Here is an 18994-nt window from a genome sequence, read left to right as displayed (position 1 = left end):
GAGAGTTCCAGAAGGTAGAAATACTTAACTATAAGGTGTGAACACATTTAAGACTCTTGACACATGTTATCAATTTGCTTTGATTTTACTCTTCTAACACAAATGAAGAAAGTATCTGTTCTTCAGGTCTGGGTATTTGGCCTTTTCAAAACTAATAGAGAAATTAATAGGTGACATTCTCTTTTTAAAATTTTGTGGGTTTTTTGAACATTAGCAAGATTGACTATAATTCCATAGCTTTGTTAATAGTTGAATCTTCTTAATTGCCCACCTGTCTTAGCATGTTTCTTATTGATTTGTATATTCTTAAAAAGTAACTCCACTATCCACATCTCTTCAATTCATGTTATGTATTTTATTTACTATTGTAATTTATTACTTATTTACTATTAGTGTTTTTATTTATTATTACCTTATTTATTACATTTTACTTACTCCTACCTTATATTGTGTCTTAATATTTGGTAAGAATAAACCTATAATATACTCCCTAACTCCCCCCTAAAAAAGCTAATTTAACTATTTCTGTTTATTCCTTTATGTGCCCTCTAAAGTGACTTTTCCTAGTTTGAATTGAGCTTTTGGATCTGGATAAAATTTAGATAGCTATTATGTTCAGTTTTCTCAAAGTAATTTCTAGTTTATGTCCTTACTTATACTATTATGAGTATGTATTCATACTACTTACTCATACTTACTTACTCATACTTCCTATCTAGAAACATAGTAAATTTTTCCATTTATTTTCTTTGTATTATATTTTACTGAAGCTGCATATATTTTTTCCATATAGGTATAGTATATTTCATATTACAGATATTTCTAATTAGAGTAGCTTGCAATCTTTTTTTAATTTTATTTTGTGATTACTGTTAATAATTAGTAAAGACATTAAATTTTCTATAATTGTTAGGTTGTACATTTTTTTCTAGATTTGTGTTAATTTTTTATTTCTGCTTCATTTTAAATTAAATTCTATAATTGTCCCAGAAAATTCTATATAGTTGCTTCCTTGTTTTAGACTTTAACAATTATTAGGAAAACCTCCAGTATTTCACCATTAAGAGAATTATTTCCTGTCATACTATGGAAGAATCCTTCTACTTTATGTAAAATATTGAATTTTATTTCTTTTATTCAAATAAAAATGTTCCTTTAGGGTTCCTTTAGGGTTAAGATTATCTTGATCTTGGGGTTTATGTGACCTATTGGTAGATTTCTTAATAGTAGACCATTCTTGAATTCCCTTGGATTTGTCTTGGCAATCTTTTCTTCCTAATTAGACAGTATAGTTCTCGGCAATATGCCTTTATACTTATTTTGAAGAGCCTTTATGTCATGTAATTACATTTACTTGTATGTGGTTACTATGCCTCTTGAGTTTCAAATTTTCTGAAGTTAATAGGTCTAAATATAATGAGGAATTACATGTAGTGGAAAGGAATATTCTTTCTTGGCCATGGTGCTCTTACCCAGCATGTACTTAAAACACTTTTCAGAAATTTAAATCCTAAAATGTTTAATTCTGGTTGGAAGTAGATACTTAAATATTTACTATAAGCTCAGTAATCTATTCTTTCTACTCTCCTAAAAATCCAAGCTAGGGAACAAAATGTTCCTGAGAATTCTTTTGCCATTCTAGTCTTGATTAATATACTGTATATTGTCTAATACCTCCATTCATTTATTAGTTCGTAACATATATCCTCTAATTTTAAAATGTATTGCCACAAACAGTGGGAAAAACGTGCAATACCTTAGGCCTCACCATATCAATTTGATACCTTTTTATCATTTTGGTGTTTCTTTATCGATTTAAAATTGCATAAATATAGCAGATTTATCTAATAAAAATTTCTAAGCAGTAATGTTATGTTTCTTAAGTTATCTAATGTAAAATTCCTTTTTAATGACTCCCTATGTGAGCAAATCATTTTGTGCCTTAAGTATATATCATTGCTTTGTTGATATAATTTGCTATTTTATTGCTAATTATAAAATATGAAACAACTTTTAAGTAATGAATAGGTATAGGTGCTTAAGTAATCGTTTGGATATAGATTTTGTATTGCAAAGCTTATTCATTTTGATGTAATTAGGAGCAGTGCTTTTTGAAGTTGTGTATTTACAGACACTAAGGGATTGGTTGATTAATGAAGGATTTGTGAGCAGGTTGCTAAATAAAATACACGTATCTCTAGAGTAAAAATACACGTTCAACTAGAATACAAAAAAAATAAAGTAGTTAGAAATATATGTTGATTAGAGTTTAAGAGTAACTGAGATTGGAAAATAGAAATTCAAATATATAGTCTTCCTTTTTAAATGAACAGAAAATGACGTTTTGATTAGCATTTTGAACAATTTTATCCTTTGGTAAAACACTTTTCATTATTGGACCTTATTTAACTTTCCTAGCTTAAGAAGTACCACATATCTTTAGTGATTTATCTCTTATAATTTCGTGGGGTCCTTATTCTGCATATCATTATTATATTGTACTGTGTCAGCAAGTAGGCTAACATGGATAATCCTCTGAATATACTCTAGAAAAACATTTAGTTGTTCTCATTTACTGTTTTTTTCTTCTCCTTTCATCATGAAGACTGGATTAAAGAAAACTATTCTAACATTTCATACTTTGTGACATAGTGTTTTTTGAAAATGAAAATTACACAAATGCAAATCAGAATGTTTCTTGTTAATAGTCCTATTCATAAATATATATATCCCCAGACTTTCTCTCTCCTCATGTTGCCAAGGTTGCCACATGAAATAGTACCTTCTTTCTCCCTGTGCCACATCTTAATATGTCAAGGACTTATCCTTTATGTCTGTCCAAATGGAAACTTTTTTTGCTGAACTATCAGTAGATATGAATTTGTGTGCTATTTCTATGCTTCTAATAGAAATCTATGTCTTGCCTTGTGGAATAGTTCTTTATGTCCTTTACCTCTTTAATAGTTGAAGTTCCTTAAAGGCATGTGTACCTGACTTACCTTCCAGTTCTTTGAGTGTCTGACACAGTATCTCACTTACAAGTACAACAAAAATAGTATGTGTATAACAACTCTTTGCAGTGTAAAAGGTATATTTCCAGATCTCATCTCATTTAAAATTTGACTGCTTCATGTGATGGAGAAATTAAGGATCAATGAAGTCAGTAAATTGATTTAGTGAGGTTACCATGATAGCAAAGACTTCACTTGGAACCACATCTTTTGATTTTGAAATTAGTTTTCTTTCTTATTTTGCTAATGTTCTTTCTATGGTGTGGGCAAATAAAATGAGTCCAGAAGAGTTGTTAAAAATACTGTCTTTGAATCCTAAAACTTGGTCATTCAGTTCATACCTATTCTGGCTTAATCAGGTATCCACAAATAATTGCTCTAGCCAAACTTTTTTTTTTTTTTAATTCTTATGGAATGTTTTGAAGATTGTTTTTCAAATCTAGATACAAGTGAGAATTATATACCTCGGATAAAATAATTATGTTTATCTAATGTCCTTTAGCAGCTTAAGTATGATTGAAGAGCAAAATTTCCTAGGAAGGCTGTGATACATTTTGATGTGTATTGTACTTTCCTCGAAGCCTAAAACACATTTAAATGTTTTAAAGTATAATTAGGTTTAAGGAACATTGGTCTATAATAAAAAACAAACCTAATTAGTTTGTTTCCTTTTCTTTGTACACCATTTCATGAACTACTAATATTTTTCGGTGAATTTAAGAACTCAGTTGCTTAGATTTGAAAATACAGTATATGTTTGTACTTATAAGAGGGAATTTGGCAGTATCTAGCAAAATCACATATGTATGTATTTTCCCTTTAACCCAACAATCTCATTTATAGAAATCTATCCCAGAGATATTCTGACAAAAATTTGAAGATACGTACAGGTGTTTGTTACAGCACTGATTATAGTATCAGAAGACTAGAAACAATGCAGATATAGAGGCTTGGTTGAAAAATTATGGCTTATCCATGGTGGAATACCATGCCTGTAAAAATGAGAAATCCTTCTGTATATTGTGGTGGAATGATATACAGGATCCTTTGGTTAAGTGATAAGAAGGTGAAGAGAAAGTGTTTAGTATGTTACCATTTATGTAAGAAAGAGTGGGATACAAATGCATGTGCTTATATTAAAAACATGAAAGAGGGGAGCCTGGGTGGCTCAGTCGGTTAAGCGTCTGACTTCAGCTCAGATCACGATCTCGCAGTCCGTGAGTTCGAGCCCCGCATCAGGCTCTGGGCTGATGGCTCAGAGCCTGGAGCCTGCTTCTGATTCTGTGTCTCCCTCTCTCTCTGCCCCTCCCCAGTTCATGCTCTGTCTCTCTCTGTCCCAAAAATAAATAAACGTTAAAAAATATTAAAAAAAACAAAACATGAAAGAATGTACCTTTTTTTAATGATTGCTTATAGGGATAGAGAAGGAATGAGATCAAGAAATGAATAAACCTTTTGTATTTTTGCCTTAGAATCACTTAAATATTTTATACGATATAAATGTATATAACCAACAAAATAAACATATTCTGTCCCTGAGAATATAAAGTCAAACTGAATAAAATGAACCCACCAGAACCCATTTGATGGTATAAACTCATGAGAATCACTTTAAATACAATAATTTGACTGTATGTGTCAAGTGATATGTTGTCTAAAGGCAAAGAACAGTAGTAATACTGTTTGAAGTAATCATATTTCTCATGGTAGTGCTGGTATTCTATGATTATTTTTGTCTTGTGTGATAAAAACAAAAATGGGTGGCATTGGTAACTAAGATTTTCTGTGTGTTTTAAAGCAAACACAGATATAATATATAGCAACTTATGTGTTTTCTCTTAGAAAGTTTAAAGAAGGGGAACCTACATGTAGGGGGAGATGGACTAAAGAGACTTATCCAATCACTAAAAATTTTGAAGCTGTGATGGTTCTGGTTCATGTATAGCTTTTTTAATTTTATGTATATTTGGAAAATTCCACACTAAAAATGTCTTAGGAATTTATCATTCTGCTTGGACACACTCTTTCCTTTATCCTTTTAGAATTCTAGTTCATCAGCTGATTTGCAAACCTTTTCATCCTATAAAGATAGAGAAGTTATTAGCTTAAGGACTGAATACTGTGACTCATTGCTCACTCTTCTAGAGGAATACTATTTTAGCATTGTATTACAGTTTAATAATTCTGAATCATCTTGTACACAGAATAGCAAATATAATTTCTGCCAAATGAAGAGGGACATATATTGAAAAATTATATCTCCCCTTTGAGTGTAAGCTCCATGAGAACAGGGAGTAAATGTCCCTTTTTCGGTTAAAAATTATAATGCTTATTTGTATATTAGGTACTTGATAAATATTAAATGAATAACAAACATCTGTACCTTTGTTATAGAATCACATTTAAATAGCACTTTATATACTTTCAAAGTGTTTTCAGTTATAATCTTTTTCCCTCTTCTAAATTTCCCATGTGTAGAAAAAGATAGGCATTATCTCTGTTTAATGGAAGAAAAGTAGACAATGTACAGAAAACAATACTTGAATGTATGTAAATACCAGAAAATTGAACTGCATTAATAACTATGTATGATAACTGATTGCAGATTCTGGGGTGACTTTCTTTTAACTAATAAGGAAGAGTATCTCCCTATATATATTTTAACTTCAGATATATTTGAACCATATAGAGTTGTGAGGTTTTAAGATCAAAATGAGTTGAGGATCAGTAGTGTCACACGGTCCATCCAGTAGAACACTAAGGCTACTGAGAAAGAGGACGGACAAATACCCCTGGCTGCAGGGTTCATTTGTACTAGTTTCGACTCTTTGTTTCTCCTTAACTCATCTGGAGATTCATTTTTATTAACACAGCATGGCCAGAAGTTTCTTGGCATTAATAACTATAGCATAGAACAGAGACAGAACCCTGGCAGCAGGACACTAAGGGAATTAAAAGTATTACTTCTAGTCAAAGAACCACTGACTGCTTCAACCTGTCTAGTTAAGTAAGAGTAGGAGATATTTTCTCCCCAGTTCAGTAGAGCCATACTATGTGGGCAATGGAAGTTTGGTAATGAACTCTGCATGCCAAGCTACCCTCCAGGTCAAGATCTGAGGGGAAAATCCTATCAGTGATAAGATGAAAGTTGAGACAAAAGGAAATTAAATACATTCTCCCAGTTCATAAATATCGAATATTCATACACAAAATTCAATATTGAGTTACTCATAGGCTCTGTGAATAGATTTTGGAGCATAATAGAAGAAGCACATAATATTTATAAAGCAAAATCTTATACCTGCGAATAGAATTACAATTAAAAAACAGAAAAAAATACTTGGGGATCTAGGGGCCCCTGAGTGGCTCAGTTGGTTGGGTGTCCGACTTCAGCTCAGGTCATGTCTCATGGTTTGTGAGTTCAAACCCCACGTCGGGCTCTATGCTGACAGCTCAGAGCCTGGAACCTGCTTCGGATTCTGTGTCTCCTTCTCTCTCTGCCCCTCCACTGCTCGTGCGCTCGCTTGCTCTCTCTGTCTCTCTCTCCCTTTCTCTCTCTCCCTCTCTCAAAAATGAATAAACATTAAAAAAAAAAGAAAAAATGCTTGGGGATCTATAGTCAGTATTATCAATAATAGGAAATATGAGTGGAAAATGAAATGAAAAGATATGCCCATAATATCTGAAATTAAGATGTCAATGGTTGACATAAGGAAATAGGCATATGGAAAACAAAAATTCAATAATACCATCTGGTATGGTATTACCCAACCCTGAAATTCATAAGTTGAAATCTTTACCACCACTACCCTCAGAATGACTGTATTTGGAGATAGGATTTTTAAAGGGGTAAGTACATGAAAATTAGGTACATTAGGGTAGGCCACAATCCAATTTGTCCACTGTCCTTTGAGGAGGAAATTTGGACACAGATACCCAGAGGGAAGACCATATGAAAACATAGAAGACCGCCATCTCCAACCCAAGGAGAGAGATGTAGCCCTGCCAACCCTTTGATCCTAGACTTCAGAACTGTGAGAAGAGACATTTCTTTTATTTAAGTCACCTGGTCTGTGACACTTTATATTATGGCAGCCTGAGCAGACTAATACACCATGTTAAAGGCACTTAAGGTAGAATCAACCACTCCTCGAAACTGTATCAGATCTAAAAATAAGTTTTAGAAACTATTCAAGAATATATTTTTAAAAGGACAAAACAGTAGAACAAAGGAAAATTTGTTTATCTTTGTTTTTTACATCTATGATAAATTGAGAGAAGCCATTATATTTGTTGCCATTCCCTGCTCCCCACCTCCAAAAAGAAAAGTAGGTTCAATAAAGGAAATTTTCCCTCAATGGCAATTTGTAGACCATAAATGAAAATTAAAATATTGGAAAGTATCTTAGTTTCCTAGGACTATAGTATTAAAATAGCATGAACTGGTGGCTTAAAACAACAGAAATTTATTGACTCACAGTTTTGGAGGCCAGCCGTCCAGAATAAAAGTGTTAACAGGATACCTGGGTGGCTCAGTTGGGGAATTAGTCTGACTCTCCTGATTTGGGCTCAGGTCATGATCTCAAGGTTCCCAAAATCAAGTCCCATGTCAGGCTCTATGCTGACAGCATGGGGTTTGTTTGGGATTCTCTCTGTTCCTCTCTCTTTTTCTCTCTCTCAAGGTAAATAAACTTGAAAGAAAAAAATTGTTAGCAAGACTGTGTACCCTCTGAAGGCCCTAGGGAAAGAACTGTTTGATGCCTCTCTCCTAATTTCTGGTAACCTCAGATGGTTTTTGGCTTGTAAATGCATCACTCCAGTCCTCTTGTCTTCGTAGGACATTCCCCATGTGTGCCTTTTCGTCTTCCCTCTATGTCTATTTCTGTGTTCAAATTTTCCCTTTCTAACTGATACCGGTCATACTGGAATAGGGCTCACCCTAGTGACCTCATTTTATCGCAGTTACCTCTGTAAAAATCTGTTTCCAAATAATGTTTCCAAATCCAAGAATTTGGACATGCTTTTAGGGGAAAGACACAATTCCACCCATTGTTATTGTGTGTTTTTTTAAACTTTTCTATTTTAAAGGGGTATTTTGTATTTTTTTCCACAATGGGCATGTATACATTTTGTAATCCAAATTATCTGAATGTTATTCAAGAAGTAAGATAAATGATTTTTGTAAAAGTCTCACTTCTAAGTTATTTTCCACATTAGCTCCCAGTTTTTATGTTATATAATCCTGTTTGATTTAAATTATTTTCTGATTCAGCAAGAGTCCATTCGCATTAATGTAACATTTAGCAATCTGTCATCTGCATAATTATACATCTGTGATTATTAGGTAGGGTAGAAAAAAACCTCCCATCTCGGAATTAAAATGGTCTCTTAGCATTTGTTATCTGTAGAGAGCAGACTGATGTTGTGGTTAAGAGGACTATATTGAATAAAGAAGGCATTTAGCAATAGGTATGTGAGCAGTGTGAATACCATCAGTGACCTCTAAGTCCTGGGTCCCTAGGCCATGAATGTTTTCTCACACGTTAAGCAAATAGATGAAGCATCCCTGTGTGCAGGATATCTTTCTATTTTGATCGGATGCCAAGCGCTTCATTGCTTTTGCATGAATTAGTGGTTATTGCTTTTTTTTTTTTTTAAAAAGTATGGTTTTATAAGCTTTCTAATGAACTCACTTCTTTTTTTCTAGATATGCCTACAGTGGATAACTCAGTGTTTTTGGAATTATTTAGATTGGATAGAAATCTGCCATTATATTGCTACTTGTGTTTTCCTTGGTCCTGATTACCAAGTGTATATCTGTATAGCTATATTCAAACACTTACAACAAGACATTCTGCAGCACACTCAGACTCAAGATCTGCAGGTTTTCCTAAAAGTAAGTAACTTCAGGGGGAACATGGTGGTTGAGTTCACAGCTAACTTTAATTTGATTCTTAATATCAGATATTTTTCTAGACAGTCATCTAAAAACAACCTTAAGCGGGGCAGCTGGGTAGCTCAGTTGGTTAAGCATCTGACTCTTGGTTTCAGTTCAGGTCATGATCTCACAGTCTGTGAGTTCAAGCCCCACGTGTGGAGCCCACTTGGGATTCTCTCTTTCCCTCTCTCTATGCCCCTCACCCACTCGCTCTCTCTGTCTCTCAAAATAATTGAATAAACTTAAAATAAAACAACCTTTAGAATAGGTACTATTATTCTCATTTTAGAGTTGAGGAAACTGAGGGACCAACTTAAGTAAGCTGCCCAAGATTACACGGTAAGAAGCAGTGGGACTGGGATGTGAAGTAGCTAAGCTACTGGGATTCAAAACTTGGCCTTTAGCCATCGTGCTACTCCACAGACTGTTTTTTGTTATATTCCTTCTACCTTATTTGGTCACTAAAAGTTCAAGCTACTATGTCAATACAGAGGTTTGAAACATTTTAAAAGCATTTCATGTAATTTCCTATACCTTCATATTCTATATTTTTTAAACTTTCACCTATTTTTATAAAATGTTTCCATGAAAGATTTTTCCATCATAACATTCTTTTTAAACAGTCACTACCTTACATAAGTTAATGTTTTAAACACAATATAGTTGCTCAGTTTGTTTCTCACAGTAATAGGACTTTTGAAGCTCTGGACTTTAGGAAACACACGTTCAATAAATACATCCCTGTGTGCAGTTCTTCATGGGAATCCAACTGTATTCATTTTAAGTTAAAATCTTTCCTTGAATTTGAAGTATGTTTCCCTCCCCATGCTACCTGCACCTTCCCACAAAGCACACATACACATGCACACACCCAGACCTGCATTAGTCCTTTGCTAGGTTTTCTGTGGATCAACAAATAATATTTATGTTAATTAATTCTTTAATTATTCTTTGTATTTTTCTTTACCACTAGATCTTGTCAGAGCTATTTTCCATTTAATAATGATTTTCTGTAAATAAATGCCATCAATTATTCAAAGTTGCCAAACTATCAGGCATTTCTATTTCATAGAGATACTGAATTCAGAAGGTCACAGACTTTCTATATGTATCACTAGAATTATGATCTTAGGAACGTTTTTAATGAAAAAATATACCAAGACAGTGGTTGTACATGTAAAATGAAAACTTAGGTAGAAAAAGAAAAAAAGTTATCTGCAACAGGTAATTTGGAGGACAGGAATGGCTAAGCAAATGGGAATTATGCTGAGGACAAAAATGTGGGTTCCTATTTAGTAAGGGACACTTTTGTCACTGCCATGGTCAATTCATAGGAATCTCAGAGTCTGAAGTTTTCCCAAGGGCTTATATTTGAATATCCTCTAACCTGTAAATCTATAACCTCTTATCCCACTTTGGTATCTCTTATAGCTGAAATTATTTTATATATATTTTTGTCAGTCTTTCTCAGTATAATGTGCATATTCCACAAGGACAGCGATTTTGTCCATCTTGTTTATGAATGTATTTTCAATGCCTTGAACAGTACCTGGCACATAGTAGGTGCCCAGTAAATATCTGTTGACAGAATAAACAAATAAAAAATATAAAGGGAAAGATGAACTTAGTTTTGTTCACATTTAATAACAAACATTACCGAATTCTTTGATTGATGGTGGTGATTATTGCAGTTTCATCTCTGTTGAGTTCTCTACTGCTTGATAATGCTGTCAGTTTAAAGAATTTTTAAATGAGGGGAGAAAGGTTACTACTCAAGTCCTGTTTAAATTACTAAAATTTTAATTGAATTGGTTTAAATCCAGATGAATAACATGTTGGCAAAGAATTAATTTTAGCACTTGTCCCGGAACTAACCTTACTTCTTGCTCTGCTGTTAGCAGTCATCTGAGGGATTAGGAGAAATATCTTTCTGATATTGTGGCTTCACTTTATTTTTTGTTTTCAGCAAGTAAATCTCAAGTTCACTGATCTCTTTGGTGAGCAGTTATTTTTCTTGTGTGATAAATTCCAGTGTGGTTTATTTAAATATGAATTTACATACCCTGTTACTCTTTTAAGCCCTGTGATGGTCTGTTTTTTCCAATGTATATAAATACATACAGACTATTTTCTAGTTATTCATGTATCAACCAATAATGAAACTTTGGTTAATAAAGTGATTTAATTTTCCCTTCCCTTGGAAGACAACCCAAGTCAAAAATAGTTCTATGATTCAAAAATTCTCATTCAAGTAGAAGTTAAAGGATTAAACCTGGGGAATTATGTTTTATTATACTTTCTAATCCAGAAATCTCAGACTTGTGCAAAGGGTGGAAAAAAAAACTTAATAATTCTCCACATATACCACAGCCATAATAATATTCTTATATAGATTACATGCTATTTCTTGACTGTACGTATTTTTAAATGATTGCTTTGGAAGAGGTGAAGTAGAACAGAGGACTTACTTTTTAGGGTATTTGGTGGGTTTATTTTTATTTTTTTTTTATTTTTGAAGAATGGGTCCTTCTTTTATAAATAAAACTACTTTTTAAAAGGAGGATATTGAATCATTGTATAAAAATAGATAAAACAAGCATCCATTGTAAACAATGTTCAAATAATCAGACCCAATTGAATGTTTCAAAAATTTTGAAAAACCACAAACGTGTTTTCAACTATTATTAGTTATCCTGAAAACTTCAGGTACTAGACGGTTCCAGAAGATTGAAAATAGGCAGTTTTTTCCTGGTTAATTATTGACAGAAAGTGACATGATAGAAGCATCGCTTTAGGAATAGTAATGATCTGTCTGAAGCAGATAGTGTTGAGACAATATCAACCCATTTGTATTAATTTGGTTTAGGCTCCAGATTTTAAATTAGGCAATTGAGAGTCTAGACTCATTGCCTACTTTTCTGATAGCCCACTGAGCAATTCTTCATGATCAGTGTATTAAAAAGATGACTTGGAATTTCTTAGACCAGGTGGTGAGCATAGTCAGGCCTGATTTACTTAAAAAACAAAACCAAAAAATAAAATAAAAAACCTAAACACTTTATTTTTCCTTTTTTGACTAAACCACTAAATGATTAATGAATGGCATGAATGTAAGTTGTTATTAGCAAGGTATTTTCTGAGTTTTTCACAACATCTTTGTAGACACAACAAATATGTAGGTTGATAATAGGGCAGCGTTATTATATATTATGTATAATAAGTGCATTATCCCCACACTGTGGCAATTGATAGATCATTACTGAGCTAAAAAACAACTTCTGAAGGTATGCTGAAGAGCTTAGTCCTTGGACTTAGGGTCTTAAATGTTTTTATCTGTGACAGATAAAGGTTCAGGAAATCTGTAGGCATCACACTTACTAGAAAGAAAAACATCACCCAGAAAGATAAGTATAGTGCTCTCAAATATCCCAGTGAGCTTGGAAGTGTAAAGTTTTGTTTGTTTGTTTGTTTAAGTGGAGTCATCTCTCTCACTCACGCAAGCAAGCCGGTTTAGAAAGAGTTTAATAGTAGTTTAGAAGACTCACTGTTTCAGCCAACTGGCTATATTGCATTTCTCTCTAGCGATAATAGGCTGGCAGTAATCTTGGTTTAGTTTGTGAATTCAATTGAATTCGACTTGGGGAAAACTTCACTGAAATGCCAGGCTGGGAAAAGATTGCCTTCCAGTGAAAATCAGGCTGTGAAGGCTCAAAATACTTAATTAGAATGCTTCAACTAAATCCTGCATGTTATGGCAAAATCAATTTATAATTATGAAAAAATCAGATTAATTTCAATCCAATCAGTAAATTGTCAAGAGGAATTTTGTTTTTGTTGTTCTTGCAGCTGTTACCAGATCATGTTGACAGGGTAAGGAATGGAGATCAGACAGAAACATCACATGAATTGCTAAGCTTTTAACAGACAAAAGTATACATGGTACTAAAAATAATTCACCATCTGAGGGAATAGATAAAACATGTTCAGTTTTATGTCAACAGTGGTTTGCAGATATGTGTTTTTCGTTGTTCTTGTATCACTCGAGTCTGCCCGCGTTCAAATTCTGGCTCTGTCACTCTGTAAGCTTGGGCACGTTGCTTAACCTCTTTGTGCCACGGTTTTCTCATCCATATAATTAACTGTGAAATAATACCTATTACATGGAGTAATTAGATGATATCTGTAAAATACTTCTAGAACATTGCCACATAGCAAGTGCTTTAAAAAAAAGTTAGCAGTTATTTGAATTTCTACATCCCTGTCCCATCCTTCTCCTATTCTTTTTTTTTTCTTTTTCTTTTCCTGAGAGAGAGAGTGCACAAGTGAGTGTGAGTGGGGGAGGCGCAGAGAGAGAATCTTAAGCAGGCCCTACAGCCAGCATGATGTACAATGCCGGGGCTCTATCTCAGGGTCATGAGATCATGACCTGAGCCAAGTTAAAGAGCCACCCTAAGACCTGAACCAAGTTGCTTAGCCAACTGAGCCACCCAGGCACCCCTGTTGCTCTTATTAACTGAAGAAAAAGATGTATAGAGAACAAAGGAAATAGGCCTTTTTCCTGAGTCTACAGTTAGAATATATATTTTGCTCCCATTTTTCTCTTCTCTAGGCACTTAGACATCTTAGTATATCATAGATTACCTGGCATGTACTTCAGAGCTATGTCAGGAACATTCTCTTACATTGTATCTGGTCAAAACCTAATCTCTCATTTACCCAGCCAAGATAGGATCATCTCTCTAGTCATCACATATCCCCATGTACCCCTCAGCTGAAAAAAAAAAAAATTTAATGTTTATTTATTTATTTATTTTAGAGAGAGAGAGAGTGCAAGTAGGGAAGGGGCAGTAGGAGAGGGAGACAGAGAATCCAGAGCAGGCTTGGTACTGTCAGCATAGAGCCTGACGTGGGGCTTGAAGTCACGAACTGTGAGATCATGACCTGAGCCAAAGTTGGAAGCTTAACCGACTGAGGCAACCAGGTGCCCCTGAGTTAAAAATTTTAAGAATCACACACTATAGTGAATATTTAAGAGCCTCATTCTGTCCAGAACCACACATGCTATATACACTCCCCTGATCCTGAGGATCGTTAGTATGTTTATTGAAACTGACACATCTAGACTCTTCCCCAGGCCTACCAAAACAATTTTCACAACAGGCCTGAGTTGTCACGTTTTAGTATAAAACCTCAAATAGCTTGAAACTTCTAGGATATGTAAAAATGTCACCTTTGAAACTTGAATACAGGATGCCAAAACCAGAGATTCAGAAGTTTTGGGGCTTTGGGGCTTAGGAATTTCTAATTGTACCAAGCACCCCAGGAGAAGCGTACTAGGAAAAAAAGCATTACTTGCAGATTGGTTATTTTTCTATCACTTTAACCGAGAAAGAAGCTCCTTTTTCATGATAGGTCAAACACAACACACAAGAAGCCATCTCTAGCAAAGGTAAAAAATGGAACTAAGTTCACAAAACCCCTTCTCACATGTGACTCTTACAATATAATTTGATGCTTCTTACTTCTTACTTAGTAAGATGTAAGTAAGTACACTTGATCTTTTTGTACTTTGTATCTAACACCCTGAAAGGCCTTATCTTTGATTCAGATTCCAAATTTACAGGGCTTGCAGTAGCTCTAAAAACATTTCTGCTGGAAATTATTTTTGGAAACCTTTGCTGGTACAAGTAATGCTTGAAAGGATAGGTATAGCTTGATTTCCATAATAAGCATATTCCTGAGAAGTTGCAAGAAAAGACTGTAATATAATATCGTAAGTGGATTGTTCCCTTATTTTTTTTGTCAAGGGGTCGAAAACAGTGGAGTACTACTTGGCAATGAGAAAGAATGAAATCTGGCCTTTTGTAGCAACGTAGATAGAACTGGATGGAGAGTGTTATGCTACGTGAAATAAGTCATACAGAGAAAGACAGATACCATATGTTTTCACTCTTATGTGGATCCTGAGAAACTTAACAGAAGACCATGGGGGAGGGGAATGAAAAAAAAAAAGTTAGGGAGAGAGCCAAACCATAAGAGACTCTTAAAAACTGAGAATAACTGAGGGTTGACAGGGGGGTGGGAGGGAGAGGAGGGTGGGTGATGGTCATTGAGGAGGGCACCTGTTGGGATGAGCACTGGGTGTTATATGGAAACCAATCTGACAATAAATTTCATATTAAAAAAGAAAAACAGACTGGAGTCAATAATCATTGATGTTTCACATTATAGATTTGCAGTGCAATCAAGAAAATCTATCTTAGCCATTTTAGAGACCGTCAGTTAACAAAGATGTTCTTATGACCACCATTAACACCTTGAGTGCTTATTGAATGCCAAGCACTAGGGCAAAGGAATTTATACGCATTGTTAATTCACTCATTGACTTATTCAACTATTGTACAAGAGCTGTGTCCCAGGCATTATAGTCACAAAACAGGTCATATCCCTATCCACATTGACCTTACAGTCTACTGGTAGATATTTAAATAAATATACAATATTTTAGGTATTGATAAATCTTAATTTAAGGAACTTAAACATGGTAAGGGAAGTCAGAGGTGCTATTGGATAAAGAGTCCAGCAAAGCCTACTCTGAGAGCAGAAACAGAGACTTTAATGAGGCAAGGAAAAGCAACTTCTGGACAAAATTGTTCTAAATGAGAAAAAAGGCAAGGGCAGAAGCTTAGAGGGAGAAATGAGTTTGGTCCACTTAGAAAGTGTTGAGATACTACCGTGGCTAGAACAAGGTGAGGTAGTTAGAGAGGCATCAGGACCCAGATCATACAAGGTTTTATAGTTCATACTAAAGAGTTCATGTGCTACATTTACACATGAGAAATTGAAGGTTAAAGTGTCAGTAAACTTCCCCAGGTGTATATATCTAGTAACTACTACAGGGGAGTTTGAACCATTTTTTTGGTCTGAATCGAAATCTTGTGCTCTTTCTAGTATATCAAGTTGTCTCTCATTGACTAATCTGGTTACCTTTTTAAAAAACTTTAAATTCAGTGGACCTTCTAATTAAATTTTCTCATTAGTAAAAGAAAACGGAGTTCTATATGCAAATGAGAGGCAAGCTGTGGATATGCCATATCATGTAATATTGAATGCACATGAAACACTGTGGTTTAGAATAGTAATTTTTAATGCTTTTTGATGACTCAACATTTGAAACCCAGAAATAAGAGAGATAATCATTGAAGGCATACTGGTTGAAAAGCCATTAGGTACAAAAAAGAAAATGCAGTTTGCTCAAAATGAACTTCTAACCAATATGTAAACCACTTCAGAAGTAACCTAATTTAAAAAAAAATGCTTTTCTTGAAGAAGTAGTGCATTGTCTATATAAAAAGGCATAGTGTTGCCAGATATAATTACATATGTCTACGTATTTAAAGAATTAGGGAATTCAGGGGTGCCTGGCTGGCTCAGTTAGTAGAACATGTGACTTTTGATCTTGGGGTCATGAATTTAAGCCCCATGTTGGAGATAGAGATTACAAAAAAAAAAAAAAAAGAATAAGGAGATTCATATTTTTATACAGAGTCCCATGTACTTAAGTCCATAAACAAAATGATAAAGCAGTATTCTGAAGAAATGGTCTGTTATAGTTTGATAAACTGGCAGTCTAGATGGTTGTAATTGCAAAGTAAAGTTATCCAGTAAAAAGGTCATTAGAGAACATTTAGAATAAAACGAAAAATATGCCACTCTGAACACAGAAAGTAGATTTGGAGATTCTGAAGATTTTATTCAGAGTTATAAATTGTGAATTTTAAATAATGAACTACATAATTTAAAAACATTCTTTTAAAATGAATATTTGATTTTTCTCTTATAAAATATGACCTTGATATAAGAATTATTTGCCATTTTTTGCTTCAAGTTTTTATTTAAATTCCAATTAGTTTACAATGTAATATTAGTTTCAAGAATAGAATTTAGTGATTCATCACAAGGCCCTTCCATAATAGCCATGACCCATTTAGCCCACTCCCCCTACCTTCTTTCCAACAACCCTGTTTGTTCTCTATAGTTCAGAGTCTGTTTAATGGTTTGCCTCCCTCTTTCTCCCCTTCTATGCTCATCGGTTTTGTTTCTTAAGTTTCATATATGAGTGAAATCGTATGGTATTTGTCTTTCTCTGACTTATTTTACTTAGCATAATACTCTCTAGTTCCATCCATGTTGTTGCAAATGGTAAGACTTCATTCTTTTTGATAGCTGAGTAATATTCTAGTGTGTGTGTGTGTGTGTGTGTGTGTGTGTGTGTGTGTGTACCACATCTTCTTTATCCATTCATCAGTCGGTGGACATTTGGGTTTTTTCCATTATTTGGCTATTGTTGATAATGCTGCTATAAACATTGGGGTGTATGCATCCCCTTGAATAAGTATTGTTGTATCCCTTGGTAAATACCTAGTAGTGCATTGCTGGATCATAGGGTAGTTCTATTTTCAACTTTTTTTTTTAAAGTTTATTTTGAGAGAAAGTGCACTTGCACACACGAGCAGGAAGAGAACAGAGAGAGAGGGAGAGAGAGTGAAAATTCCAAACAGGCTCTGCACTGTCAGCACAGTGCCTGACGTGGGGCTCAAACTCAGGAACCGTGAGATCATGACCTGAGCCAAAATCGAGTTGGGCTCCTAACTTCTGAGGTACCCAGATGCCCCTCTATTTTTAAATTTCTGAAGAACTTTCGTACTGTTTTTCAGAGTGGCTGCACCAGTTTGCATTAAAGGTGTCTCTTCAATGTAGTTATCAGGATATTTTCTCTTTATTTTAAAATTATTGTCCAAAATTGAAACCATAATTTAGAAAACATTCTAAGGAAAAAATATATTTAAAACAAGTGATAGCTATGGTTCTCCATAGGTAGTTTTTATTATAAATTAAGTGAAACAATAATTAAAAGATGTTCAATATATTTTGCTTAGGTTTGCCCAGAAAAGAATTATTAGAGCTATTGTTCAAATGCTTTCATCCTCTGTTGTGATTTAGTTGATGAACAATAGACATTCTTTTAAAAATCATGAATATACACTAAAGCAATTTTTCTGGCATTGAGGCCTTTATCTGGTAAGATTAACACATTACTATAATTTCTCACCAGCTGAGATATAGTTTTAATGAGGAGTTGATCAGTACCAAATCACACATAATTTGAATGAAGAGAATGGATAAATCCATAAATAGTTCTGTGACTACAACAGTAACTATTTAAAGTGAATTCTAGAACAGTAAGAATGGCATTACTTCAATCCTATTTTCCCCAAAGAACAAAGTGAAATATTTTTTTATAGAGAAATTACAAAAACCTAGTGTTTCTGCTATTCATAAGATGAACATCTTCACTTTGAGTTGCTTATACATAAAACTGGAGACAATATACACTTCAGCTGCTAATGTTTTAGGACAGGGGCCTGCAGACATCTTTGTGTCTTCAAGATATGACCAAGAACTTGACATACAATGAGAATGAATGAGTTAATGAAGAAATAAGAGAATAGATAACATTACAGTTATTTGTGTTAATTGAATAGAGTTCAGATTTTTATGTTGGAAGGTATTAACTCTACCCTTAATGGTGTAAAGCTTTGCATACAACTTAACATCATTTAGTTCTTTTATATATAACATCAGACATGTGGGGGCACCTGGGTGGCCCATTGGATGATGGAGCAGCTGACTTCAGCTCAGGTCATGATCTCACGGTTTGTGAGTTTGAGCCCCGCGTCGGGCTTGCTGCTTTCAGGCTGTCAGCAGAGCCCAATTTGGATCCTCTGTACCCCTCCCCCTCCCTGCCCCTCCTCAGCTCATTCACTCTTTCTCTCTCTCTCAAAAAATAAATAAAACATTAAAAAAAAAGATATAACACCAGACTTGTAGATAAGTAATAACTTTTTTAATGTACCAGCTATTCCTCCAGATTGCCCATATTTTAGGTGATGCATGGTAAAATTAGTATAACTTCTCCCAAGTTATTTGTAAGCTGTGAACTATTACTTAGGAGTGAGCAGTGACATCTGAGGGAGGCCTTTAC

At 34.2% G+C, this 18994-nt stretch overlaps 1 protein-coding gene and 1 long non-coding RNA gene across 5 annotated transcripts in view; one reads left to right on the top strand and one right to left on the bottom strand.

Moving 5' to 3' along the window:
- Positions 1-18994, bottom strand: part of LOC131514777 (uncharacterized) — an 87667-nt gene that overhangs the window by 35029 nt on the left and 33644 nt on the right. The window lies entirely within an intron of this gene.
- The window catches only part of TBC1D32 (TBC1 domain family member 32), a 202075-nt gene that overhangs the window by 180375 nt on the left and 2706 nt on the right, over positions 1-18994 (top strand). For all 4 annotated transcript variants that reach the window (XM_058735121.1, XM_058735122.1, XM_058735118.1 and 1 more), the window contains one exon: positions 8719-8907. In XM_058735121.1, the coding sequence (XP_058591104.1) occupies positions 8719-8907 (189 nt within the window). The remainder of the gene's footprint in view (positions 1-8718; positions 8908-18994) is intronic.

This window comes from Neofelis nebulosa, chromosome 6 (genome assembly GCF_028018385.1).
Source record: "Neofelis nebulosa isolate mNeoNeb1 chromosome 6, mNeoNeb1.pri, whole genome shotgun sequence".
NCBI lineage: Eukaryota > Metazoa > Chordata > Mammalia > Carnivora > Felidae > Neofelis > Neofelis nebulosa.
This window is presented reverse-complemented; position numbering and strand designations above follow the sequence as displayed.